The sequence below is a fragment of the Atta cephalotes genome, assembly GCF_000143395.1.
Source record: "Atta cephalotes unplaced genomic scaffold scaffold00073, whole genome shotgun sequence".
Lineage (NCBI taxonomy): Eukaryota > Metazoa > Arthropoda > Insecta > Hymenoptera > Formicidae > Atta > Atta cephalotes.
The window spans coordinates 181537-194874 of record NW_012130137.1 but is presented as its reverse complement, the minus strand read 5'-3'; the positions used below and the strand labels follow the sequence as shown (position 1 = coordinate 194874).

At 27.7% G+C, this 13338-nt stretch overlaps 3 protein-coding genes across 3 annotated transcripts in view; 1 reads left to right on the top strand and 2 right to left on the bottom strand.

The window, feature by feature from the left end:
• The window catches only part of LOC105624139 (sodium/potassium/calcium exchanger 3-like), a 13019-nt gene extending 12077 nt beyond the window's left edge, over positions 1-942 (bottom strand). The window contains exon 1 of the mRNA XM_012205498.1: positions 840-942. Within this exon, the coding sequence (XP_012060888.1) occupies positions 840-942 (103 nt within the window). The remainder of the gene's footprint in view (positions 1-839) is intronic.
• A 4517-nt stretch (positions 943-5459) lies between these two features.
• On the bottom strand, positions 5460-7001 carry LOC105624105 (polyglutamine-binding protein 1). Its single transcript, XM_012205465.1, has 6 exons — positions 6932-7001; positions 6663-6772; positions 6401-6576; positions 5982-6162; positions 5735-5901; positions 5460-5652 (listed from the first exon to the last, which is right to left on the bottom strand). Exons 1-6 carry the CDS (start codon positions 6999-7001, stop codon positions 5460-5462), a joined length of 897 nt encoding a protein of 298 aa, XP_012060855.1.
• Positions 7002-9256: 2255 nt separating this feature from the next.
• LOC105624107 (cdc42 homolog) lies at positions 9257-10143 on the top strand. Its single transcript, XM_012205466.1, has 4 exons — positions 9257-9434; positions 9540-9649; positions 9741-9938; positions 10054-10143. The coding sequence occupies exons 1-4, from the start codon at positions 9257-9259 to the stop codon at positions 10141-10143; spliced, it is 576 nt and encodes a 191-aa protein (XP_012060856.1).
• Positions 10144-13338: the final 3195 nt, after the last annotated feature.

Sequence of the window (13338 nt, the reverse complement as noted above, 5' to 3'; positions counted from 1 at the left end):
TTAGGTTTAGTTATACGTAACTAACTTACTAACTAAACCTTAAACTTAAATTAATTTACTTGTACTAAATAATATATATATATATATATATATATATATATATATATATATATAGTGTGATTCATTTTAATCTTAAAAGATAAATGTTTCGAAAACGTGATTTCATCAAAAAACATTCCAAATGAAAATTGTATTGTATAAAGATTGACGTTATATCAGTGACTTTTATTTAAAAGTTTTTTGGTAAAATCGCATATTTTCAAAATATTTATTTATTAAGATTATAAAATCAATCACTTTGTATATACGCTATCAAAATAAATATTACCTGGCCCGCCTAAAATTTTGCCTATCTACTTTAGTTTAAGACAAATTGCGTATCTATTAGATAATACTATCACATTAGTGTATCTATCTCTGTATCAGTGGGACGGTTATTAGAATAAAAATGACGTTTTATTAATAATTACCGAATCGCATTCGACAATCTGTTACATCTGCTTTTCTTTTTATACTTCAATTCATGCTTAATTTTTTATTATTATTACAATGGAAGCATGAAAATTCGTTTTCTTTTCACTTTTTTAATCACCACAAGATTCATGTAATCTCTTCTTTTTTCATTGTTCTTTTTTTGTTATTCCTCTTTATTTCGCCACGTCTTAATATGCACAATAGTAGCCAATAGTGTCATATTGTATATTAACAGACGATGCAAAAGTATAAAGATTATACTAGATCCCTTTTTTTGACATTGCTCCTAATTATAAAAGCAGGTTAAAGTGGAACGATAAGACAACAATGAACATACGATAATCCATCGATGTTAGTAAACTCACCGTTGATTAGTCGCGCGTATTTCGGATCCGCGGCACTATCAACGAACGCGAACGCAAGAACTAGAACGACGATTACCGCCGACGACGCGATACTGTTACTCATCCTCGCGTAAATATCGCGCGGTTTCATAAAATCGCGCTACCACATGCGTTCATCGAAACGGAATTTTTATGTAACGCAGAATCACACGGACAAAATACGAAAAACTGCTGCTGTCTGAACACTCTGTACCACGGTAATGGCATTTATGATAAATTCTGTTGATCAGAAGATCCCTCACTCCTTCCTACTCTGACATTCTGCCGAAGGCTTTATCTTCTTTGAGCTGTCGAGGGGAGCGAAATTAGATAAAGACACGTATGAAAGTTTACGCGCCGATTATCGATCTTTACAAAGTTACGGTTTATCTCTAAATCTTCGTTAAATCTTCTGCTTCTGATTTAAAAACGAATATTCAATTATATATCGAATTTGTCAGCAAAGTTTTTTTTATAAAAAGTTCTCCAGCTTAATAAAGTGGAGGGGAGTCACATGACTTACATGACTTTTTTTTATCATACTACGAAAGCACAAAGAAGGCAAAATTGCAATCTTCTGAAAAATAAATAATAAATAATATTTAAATAGTAAAACTGTAATTTGTTATTAAAAAATATTCTTTATAATAAAAATAAATATTTATTTGGAAAATATTTTTAAAACATAATTATACTAATTATTTAAATTTAATTTAATTTAGATAAGAATGATGAATATATTCTTACATAAAATTGATAAGCTAAAACTTCATTATTTAATTCCAAAATGTTCTTATAAACTCTATTCTTTTATATCCGTACATCTCTTCAAAATTCTTATATTTTGTTTACAATTAAATTTAAAATTTTTATAAGAATTCAAGCTATTTTAGAAAATTATTTTAAAAAATCTATTAAAAAATTGCAAAAAATTTAGGAAAAATTCCTGTAGCAAAGTGTCATCTATTTGATATAATTAATCATTTTTGACAATCTCATGTTCTATCATCATAAAAATAACGTAGATTTGTCATAATCATATAACGTCATAATGTGATATTTAAATTGATCATATTTAAATTGAAAATACGTCATTATTTTCGATGTGTTATTACCGGTATAAATGAATGATTGATCACTAACAAAGTTACCAGTACGTCATCGATTAGTCATTTATCTGATATTATTAGTATCACGATATTATTAAGTATCACGTTGTAAATAAATCGTAGAATGGATAAATAAATGCTTCATTAATTGATCATTAATTAATAAAAAAATAACGTTATTATTATTATTATTATTATTAGTAGAGATATACCAGATCATAAAATTGCCGAATATTTTTCGGATATCCGATAGAATTTCTCCGTCCTATCTAAAAAAAAAAAGAAAACAGAGGAAAAATAACGATAATAATTTTCTTTCCAACGTGAAAAGAAAAAGAAAAGATGAACTGTGCAAGAAGTTTAGTTGAAAATAATAGAATTCTGTACCAATGACGCGAACTTTCAATATAAAATTTCAGCCAGATATATATATATATATTAGATGTGGGAAAAAGTTCATGGCGTTTTTCCTATTAGATGGCATTAAAAAACGCCATGAACTTTTTCCCACACCTAATATAATATATACGAAGGTTGGCTGTTTGATAAGTATCCGTGTTTGATGACTGAGGTGCCTCTGACTAAAAGTCTGTATATCATCGTGTAACGCCATTTTTTGAACGCAAATAAAAATTTCAGACAGCTGTACCGGTTAATTTAGTTTTTATAACAATTGAAAGTTGACGAGTTTGTACTTGTTTGCAATCATGGAGAAAGAGCAATATCGGTCTGTGATTCGATTCCTGTTTTTGGACGGGAAGACGTGTAAAGAAATCAAAGAAAAGTTGCATGCCGTATATAAGGACAATGCACCTTCGATGACTATCATAAGATATTGGTACAACGAATTTAAGCATGGCCGAAACATCCATTTTTGATGAAGAGCGCCCAGGTCGTCCGATTAAGGTGACTACGGAGGATATGGTTAACAAAATTCATGATATCGTGTTAGCAGACCGCCGGGTGAAGATCAGAGAGATTGCTAACATTGTAAAAATCTCAACTGAACGCATATAAAATGTCCTACACGAAACATTGGGCATGAAAAAGCTATCGGCGAGATGGGTGCCGCGTTTGCTCACAGTGGAACAAAAACGGAATCGCATGACAACTTCAAAGCACTGTTTGGACATGTTTAAGCGCAATCCGAAAGAGTTTCTGCGGCGTTTCGTCTGTTGACGAAACATGGATCCACCATTACACATCAGAAACGAAAGAACCGTCTAAACAGTGGACTAAATCCGGCGAATCTGCTCCAAAGAAGGCAAAAACGGTACCATCGATCGGAAAGATCATGACCACCGTTTTTTGGGATTCGCGAGGCATCATTTTCATTGATTATTTGGAGAAAGGAAGGACACTCACGGAACTATGCTGATTTATTGAACCGATTTGACGCTGAATTGAAGAAAAAACGATCTTATTTAGCGAAAAAAAAAGTGCTCTTTCACCATGATAACGCACCAGCTCATTCGTCCGCAATCGCCATGGCAAAACTGGTCGAATTACGCTACGAATTGTCTCATCCACTCTATTCTCTAGATTTGGCCCCCTGCGATTTCTATTTATTTTCAAACATGAAAAAATGGCTTAGCGGAAAGCGCTTTGCATCAAGTGAGGAAATCATCGCCGAAACAGAGGCCTATTTAAGGAGTTCGATCATATTTTTTAAACGGTATAAAAATGTTGGAATATCGTTGGGCTAAATGTATCGAGCTGAAAGGAGATTAGAAAAATAAAAAAAAATTTTTTTTAAAGTGTTTTCTTCCCTAACATATTTATCAAACAGCCCTCGTATATATATATAGGTCGAATACTTTTCAATATATCCATAATTAATATATCTTAAATTATAAGTGTAACGTCAATAATTTAAAATGACTAACTGATGTCAAAATGACTACAACTTGCTACTTGGGATCTTTATATTATGTGAAAAAACTGAAGAATCTCCTTAAGTTCGTAATAAATAGTTTATGATGTTTATACGGTAGTTCAAATTATATCGATGATTAACATCGTTAATATGATAAATTGTATTCTTTATTTTTCGATCCATAATCAACTATATATAGCAATGTGAACATACAAACATGCTTGACAATAATTTATTTGAATGATAATTTTCTCGAGTATACCAGAGTATTTAATTACTATTTAACATTTTATGCAGTATACTATGTAATTTAATTTAATCATCTTATCAGTAGACAATGTATTTTGAAAAGCATCTTTAATAATAAATTTTTTATAAAAGCTGTAGCGTTAAGGGGAGTAAATAATGTTTAAATTTTCGAAAAAAATTAATATGATATGATGATAAAGAAGGAAAAATTATATAATTTACAATATGATATAAAATTACAATTATCTGCAAATATGTATTTCACTCACACAAATTAATTAATTTCATTTTATGCATAAAAGTATAAGGCGTTGTAATTATTCACATAAACGATCTTGTTTCTAATTTTATTATCATTAAGATATAATTAATTGTACAAAATATTTTATATTTTCTATCAAATACGTGCTGAAATAAAGAATAATATATAATCTCGTAAAAACTATTATTTTTTAATAATTCAACTTTAATATTTTTATATGCAAATTAGAAAAAATATATTATAAAAATATATTATGCATAATTAGAAAAAATATATTATATAAAAAATTTATGCAATTTTATTTTAAAAAATAGTAATGATCTTTACATAATAACCATGAAAAATTAATTTTTTTCAAAAATTGATTTCATTTGTTTACCAATCTTATAATTTCCATTCGAAATTTTGTTTCACAAACGCTTTCTTTCCGATATAATTACCTGATAAGATTAAAATATGTATTACTCTGTATACAATCGCAATTGCATTTAATCGACGAATAAAATTTCTTCTTTTCAACTTCATATTAAGGTAATGCGATCGAAACATTGTTACGTTTTATTTATATTAATCGATAACATAGTTTATTCTTTAAACTTCAATCTTGAAATTTATCCTGAAGTTATCGATATACATAATTGTAAAGATACGGTTTCTGATAAGAATATTCTCAAGAATAATCACATGTTATGAAAAACATATTTATCTATCATATGCCCATTAGATTCTCACGTACAAATTAGCAGATTTATAAATATTTTTTTATAATAATAGAATCAAAATATTTACCTATTTTCTAGTTTTTAAAATTTATTAGTCTTTATTACTTATTATAACATTTACATAATAGAATTTAAATAATTGATTTGGAAACTTCATATGAATACTGAAAAATTTCCGTTGATAAAAAAATATCAAATAATTATGAGGCATAATTTGATGTTCTCGTTAATCTAAAAGTTATATTTACTATATATTTTACAGTGAAATGATCTCTCGTGCCGAATAATTGTCATTAAGTATATTTTAATGTAACAACATTATTATTAGTATATATTAACATAATCACATAAAATTAAGTCATTATTATCACAAAATGTATTTATTTATTCCGGTTTTTCAGGAAACGAAACTTTCGGCTTGCTGGACAATTCCGATTCTGTTTTATTAGCTCTGTTAGAGCGAAGCACCGCGCCTGGACTGGGATATGGTCTCATTTGATAAAGAGGACCTGAGGCGGTCGTGTCAGCACCAGTTTTAGCTTCATTATGTTTAGCCAATCCGTCTGACCATTTCCCCCTACGATGCGATATACATATAAATAAAAATTTTATGAGGTACACATATGTTAATCTGTGAACTTTTGAATAGGAATACATACCTAGGAATATCGCTGTAGGATGCTGGATCCATAGGATCTAAAGTACGATCTTTAGCATCTTTACTATCAGTTCTGTCAGATCTATAAGTTCTTTTGTTATCTGGTCCTTTATATCTTGAACGATTTTCGATCTTTCTGTCTTTCTTAACGGGTTCACTTTCTTCTACCTGAATAATCACAATATTAGTCGTAAATTTTAAATTGTAAATTGTAAATCTATAAATACACAAAAAATATAATTACTAACTTCCATTTGCTCTTGATCACTAGTGCTATCATCACTTGACAAATTATCATCTTGATCTCCTGCCTTCAAATGCAATTCTTCACGTAATTGAGATGCAGGTTGTGATATTTGACATTTAGGATGACCCGGTGGTAACCAAGATACCAAATCAGAAGACCAATCCCAATAATAATGTTGTCCACTATGAATAGATGATATATTAATAATTTTCTATCTACAATATCTTATATACAATAAGACATCACAAATATTATTATTCAAATATTACTGAATAATTTCACAAATATTGTTATTAAAAAAAAGACTAAAAATTATTTTGATAATTAAAAAGATATTTAATTACGAAATACAAAAATTAGCACTATTCTTGGAAAAAAATTAATTTATCTATAGAAGACTAAGAAATTATTAGTACTTACGATCCAGGATCATAAACAGCTTTCCAAGTCTCTGGCAATGGATATTTTTGAATTAATCTCATTTGTTGTTTCAAATATTTGTCCGAAGGTTGCGCGTGTCCAATTCCCCATAACTCTTTACATTTTTTTGTACATTCATGATAAATATTGTATTTATTAGGACACCCACTATAACCCTAAACAAAATTTTTTTTAATAATAATTTAAATTTATGTCTTATTACACAAATCAAAATTAAATGTTAACTTATAGCCACATTTACCATAAATTTTTGGGATATGTCAATCTGATTAATCTCTTCTTTTGTGTTATCATAATCTTCAGCTATTACTTCTTCATGTACTTTCTTTTTTGCTTCTTTTTTCCCAGATTCTGCAAAATTAATAACTTAACCTAACATTATAAATCATGCAACGATATCTTCAAAATTCATATAAATAATTTTTATTAATAGAAAGGAAACTAATTCAATACATAGAAAATTTATAACAACATATAATTATGTAATTATATTTTGAAAAATAAATTTACCATGCTTTTCAGATCCAGTGATTAACCCCCTTTTTGCAAGACGTGCAGCTAATGCTGCTGGCAAAGGCATTTTTAGATTTCTTCAATCCGAACTTTCAGAAAATTAATTATTAATTTATTATATAAATAATGTAGGAATAGTTTTTTTTTAATAACTCGATTGTAATATTCTACTTCAACCGACAAGTGTCTTTACGTTATTCGCGATTTTGTTTACAACTGATTTATAACATAATACAAAACCTTTCCAAGTACCGAAAACTATGAACACTCAAGAAAGAAACTTGCATTAACATAAATACTAGCTGCTCAGCTGATTGTGATTAGCGGAGAAAGCAGCTCAATAGGTGTATTCAATGGACTCAACAGTTGAGAGCGCTCGCTATTATTGGTGTATTCTTTTAGATCATCTAATCAGAATTTTAAATCTAGAAGAATACATCAATCTGCGTTCAGCAGAACGTTTATTTTGCAACTGTTGGAAGTTTTCTTCGCCTTGATTGGGTTATATTTTTAGATTAAGAAATGGTCCTATCTTAGCAGAGAATCATAAAACGGTTGCAAAACTGTTGTGTTTTGCTGAACACAGCGAGCGAGTAAGTTTACTCAATCATTGAGTCCGCTAAACATAACCAATGACTGTATTTAGTTCCTACATTTAGATTTAACGAAGAACCTTAAGACAAGAACCAATCATATTAATGAATCATTAAGCATATTTAATTTTTTCTGCTGAACGCAACCAATGGGTGCATTCAGAATAACAATCGCTCACTGAGCTCTTACATCTGATTGGCATATTCCGTTAGATCCTAAAATATAGACCAATCAGATAAAAAAGCTCAATGAGCCGTTGTCTGAATGCACTTATTCATCCTGAGTTCTAATTCTTGAACAAATATTGCATACGAAAATAGCAATTCCGTATGCAATCGACTAATCACAGTCGAGAAACAGTCATTTTCGTATGCGAAAATTATTCGTATATGCTCAAGAATAGGGCCTCTGGAATGCGTTTCAAAACGTAAAGAATATTTATTTAAAACTTTATAGTTCACGTCGCGTGAATGATAGAAGTTTGGCTATTGTAATTACGTTTTAGGAACGCATCCCAGTTGATTCAGCAGTGTTGTGTGAATAGACCAGAAGTGAGAGAAGTGTCGCGTTATCATTTCAATGCAATGTCTATCTAACGAGACTGCAGATTTCGTGACGATAAAACGTAGTCCAGTGTCGACGCCCAGTTTTTGCGTGTGAGTGTTTAATTTAAATTTTGTACCTACCTTTGATCGCATTACTCTCGTCATTCATTAATTTACGGAGATCTGGGGAATTCGACTTCACGTACGTCGCATAGTACTCCCACCGGAGTTCTCGCCGGAGAACCGTATTTGACATAATGATCAAAATGGCGATTCCGAAAACAATATTTCTCTTTTGATGTGCTACTTCACGTGGAGCTTTCTAATTATTTTTCGCGTCCGTCATAGTAGATTTTTAGTCAGCCAAGCGCAGAATGCTGAGATTACGCTAATCCTCATGTATCTATAATATATCGGACGAATGAATTCTCAAATTGGTGGAACAAAACTAATTTGCCGCACTTTGATTCTTTGCCAATTGTAATAAGTGCAACTGCAACTTACGCCTGTATTATCGTATATAAAAGAGGTTTGCAATAATTATCTGTCACTGCTAATTACTATATTGTCGTAATATATATTAAGTATTATTGGACTATTGTTAAAATTTTTATTGGCGTAATTTTGTTTATACTGGTGAACGTAACCACAGACATTTAAAAAAATGCAACTCCTCAATTTTTTTCTGATAAAATAATGTTTTATTTGATGTTAATGTTTATTTATATCTTGTTGTATTTTTGTATTTTATATTCAATCTAAATACCAATGATATTCAATATCTCGAGAGAGATTATATGTACATTAATGTCATAACCATATGTGAATATAAATCTTTGAATTATAATGTATTCGTTTCCATGATGGTATCTGTTATCATACTTAATTAATAATTTGATATTAAAACCAAAGAGAAACTAATCGATATACTTTTATTTCATGGAAAAAAAAGACAAAGATTGAATCAGTAAACATTTTATTATGAGAAATAAAATGTAATATATTTAATATTTTGAATATAATATTTAATTCTTTATTAAGAATTGACAATGCATAAATAATATAGTTGCAGTTAATTCACTAATCATATTATTTATATAATTGTATAATTTTAAGCTTTCAAAGAAAACAACAAAGTATATTTTTGTTTTTTTTCCATAGATAGCATTTGGTAAAATTAAAAATGCAAACAATAAAGTGTGTAGTAGTTGGAGATGGAGCAGTTGGTAAGACTTGTTTATTAATCTCTTATACCACGAATAAATTTCCATCGGAATATGTTCCGACAGTATTTGACAACTATGCAGTCACTGTCATGATTGGTGGTGAACCATATACATTAGGATTGTTTGATACAGCAGGTAATTATCATTAGTATATAGTTTTTTAATATCAAATTGTTTTGAAAATAGAAAAGATTATATTAGCAACAATTTACTTACTTAAGTGTTTGGATATGTTTTTAGGTCAAGAAGACTATGATCGTTTACGTCCATTAAGTTATCCACAAACTGATGTATTTCTTGTATGCTTCTCAGTTGTGTCACCATCATCATTTGAAAATGTTAAAGAAAAGGTATAATCAAAATTAATCATTATTTCAAATGTTTTATCCTTATGTATAATTATCTTTATGTATAATTATCTATATTTTTAAATATTAATAGTGGGTACCAGAAATAACGCATCATTGTCAAAAAACGCCATTTTTATTAGTCGGTACACAAATTGATTTACGAGATGATGCAGCCACGATTGAAAAACTAGCAAAAAATAAACAAAAGGCTATTTCGAGTGAACAAGGAGAAAAGCTTGCTAAGGAATTAAAAGCCGTAAAATATGTTGAATGTAGTGCTCTTACACAGGTATGACAGTAACTTATTTTTTCTGTGTTTAGTAATTATGCAACAAATAAAATTGAGAATTGATTTTTTAATTAGGTAATTTTTTTTGCTACAATTTTTTTTGTCAATATTTCAGAAAGGGCTTAAAAATGTCTTCGATGAGGCAATATTAGCAGCTTTAGAGCCTCCAGAACCTATTAGAAGAAGAAGGTGTATTATTTTGTAGAAGGTATACTACTTTTTTGATAAAACTGTTCTCTACAGTAAGAAGACTGTAAATTTCCTCATATACACTGCATGCAAAAGTTTTACAGTGACAATTGTTAAATTATAAGGCATATATATGTAATAAGTATTTTATGACATTGGCGACATATGAAGCAATCTTTATCTATTGGCATTATATAAATTTTATAATTATAAAATTATAATTATAATTATTAAATTATATTTTTGCCTTGTACAATGAATGTTATACTAACATATTTCACATTATTTTGTGTGTCTCTTTGTTTACATTATGGCGTCAAATGTATGAATTGCCTTACACAGAATGTTAACAAGAGATTCAAGAGAATTTATAATGTAAAATCCTTATAATATCCCCATCGTTAAAAAGAATTAAATAATTTTGCTCAATATAAACCATTTCATAAAGAGGATATGTTTTGTATGATTTCATGTAAATTATAACGTGACGTACATGTATGCATAAGTGTAACACTATTGATGTGTAACACTATTAATTTTGCATTTTCTAACATAATTCATACATTAGTCAAAAGTTTCTTATTCTTTTGCTCGACTTTTAATTTTCTACATTTTTTTAGGTACATTTTCTTTGTGTACCTAACATATATCTTATACACACAACCTGTATACAAATAATAAAATATTTCAATAGATTTACTTATTTAACAAATTAATGAATTTTGCGTTGTAGTTCATAAAAATAATTAAATGAGGATTATGATATACGGTATAACATATATTATTCTTATGATTTATAAAATATAACAGGAAAAAATTCTTGTTATTGTGGAATTGTATGTATCGCACGCGCGCATATATATTTTGTGTGCGTATATATAACTAAATTCTATCATAAGATCTATGAAATTTTCTCTGGTGGCCATATGTAATCAGCAAAACAAATAAGTATATTGAGATATTTGACTAGTTTAATGTTTTTACATTGCAATCATATTTTTCTTTAGTCATTTATAGTTAGTCTTATGATTTAGTTATATATCAAATAGCATTGTAGTAACTACTTCGTCCATATAATTTCTATGTAGATCTATGGCTTCATTACATTGAAGAATGATGTAGTATCCATTCATTAAAAAATATAGTTATTAGCTAATTTTCTATATGGAAATAGAATATTTTAAATCTATTTTATTTTATTCTAATTTTTAATTATTATTTCTTTGAATTAAACCTTAATATGTTATTAAGATAATTCATAGTATATATAAATATATTATTTTAATAAATTATTTGAAATGTATATTATATTTTACAATGAAATAGGCTAAAGTAATATAATTTAGACTGAAGTAATACAATTTTTAATTTGGATATTAAATGCATAATATTAAGTATTATTAAAATTTTTTTTACTATAAGTTTATAATTTTAATTTGAAATATTATTTGTATAGTATATATATAAAAAATAATATATGAAAAGTCTTTTATTAAAATAAAATTATCTGGATATAATGAAAATGCTGAACGTCAAAGATTTTGTTAAAATATTTTGTTATAATATTTAGGCTAACCGGAACATTATTTGACTCGAATTTGCCTTAAATTAAATTTTTTTTATAAATTTTATATCCGAATCCATATACATATATATATTATTTCAGCCTTATATGCGGCCAAAGGATCGAATCGGGTATGCGAAGTACGCGGATTAGAATTATATGCAGATCTCTATCGAATGTATTTGATCGAAATGTTTTGTCTATGTAAACCAATATGAACATATATATATGCAAGTATATAGATTCTAATTATTATTTCTGTTCGATAATATTATATTCTATTGTAGATATTTGTTTTATTTCTAATAATTGATATTATATAGCTTTTTCTGTACCATTATTATCATTTTCTTATATTATGATTTTATAATTTTTTTGACGAAAATCAAATACGTTTACGAGTCTTTATGTTGTGACAAGTTAAGATAGTTTTCTCTTAACATTTCACTACTAAAGATATGCTTTTAAAAAATCGAACTTTTTATGTTTAATGTGGTAAAATTTACGAAAGTATATACTAATTGTAAGATTAAACTAATATTACATTTGTCATACGACAAATTTTTTTCAAGCCTGTTGATTGGCTGTAGAATAGAAAGATTCGAGAATTTCTTTGTTCTGCAACCTATTAACACGCTTGAAAAATTGTGGGAAATGTAATACAGTCTCATTGAATAGCAAAGATTTGTAGTAGAATTATAAATTATATCGTACATAAAGTATGATGTAAAATTAAAAATTATTAGTTATACATATAAGAGTCTGAAAATTTTTTATAAAAACGGTATAAAATATGCGCGCGTGCGTGTATGCGTGTATTATTAGTCAGGAAAGATATTGATATGTTTTTATCATAGCTAAAATGTTTCTTTTGTATACTGACATTTGAGTCATTCTTGATTCCAGAATTAAAGAAAAAAATAAAGATGTTTATAATATAATGTATAACTCATTCTGCTTATACATATTCCCCTGATTATTATAATAGTTACAAATTAATTCGTAATACTTTTTAAAACAAATTGCGCAATAGGAAATAGAATTCATAATCGTATAATCGCGTAAAAGTATTCCAACGAGCGAAAACTCGTATTATAAATCTATATAAATATAGAAGCTACAAAGTTTAATCGATATATTGTAGATAACTCGAATAATAATTATATCGATTTATTCTATCCAAAAAGTTAGCGAATTATATATTAGTTCATTCGGCAGTAAAATTATTAGGGTCATTTACTTTTTCTACTTTCACTTTCAATCTTTTTATATTTTATGTCCGGACATTATATTCTATCGATTAAATTTTCGGAGAGCAACTCTTTTTACTTCCAAATATCAATTACGGTCCAAAAGTTTCGATTCCGATTAAGTTACAAAGTTTTAATCTAGAAAAGTGCGTAGGAGTCACTTGAGACTTAAATGGGTTAAATAAATTGCTTTTTAAAATGGATTTAAATCCTTTCCATTTCACAGTTATAATTGATACAACGCGAAACTCAAGTGTTTATATTCATGTATATATATATATATATATATATATATATATATATATATATATATATATATATATATAATAATATATATATATATTATTATTTTATTAATATATATTTTATATATATTATTATATATGTATATATAATA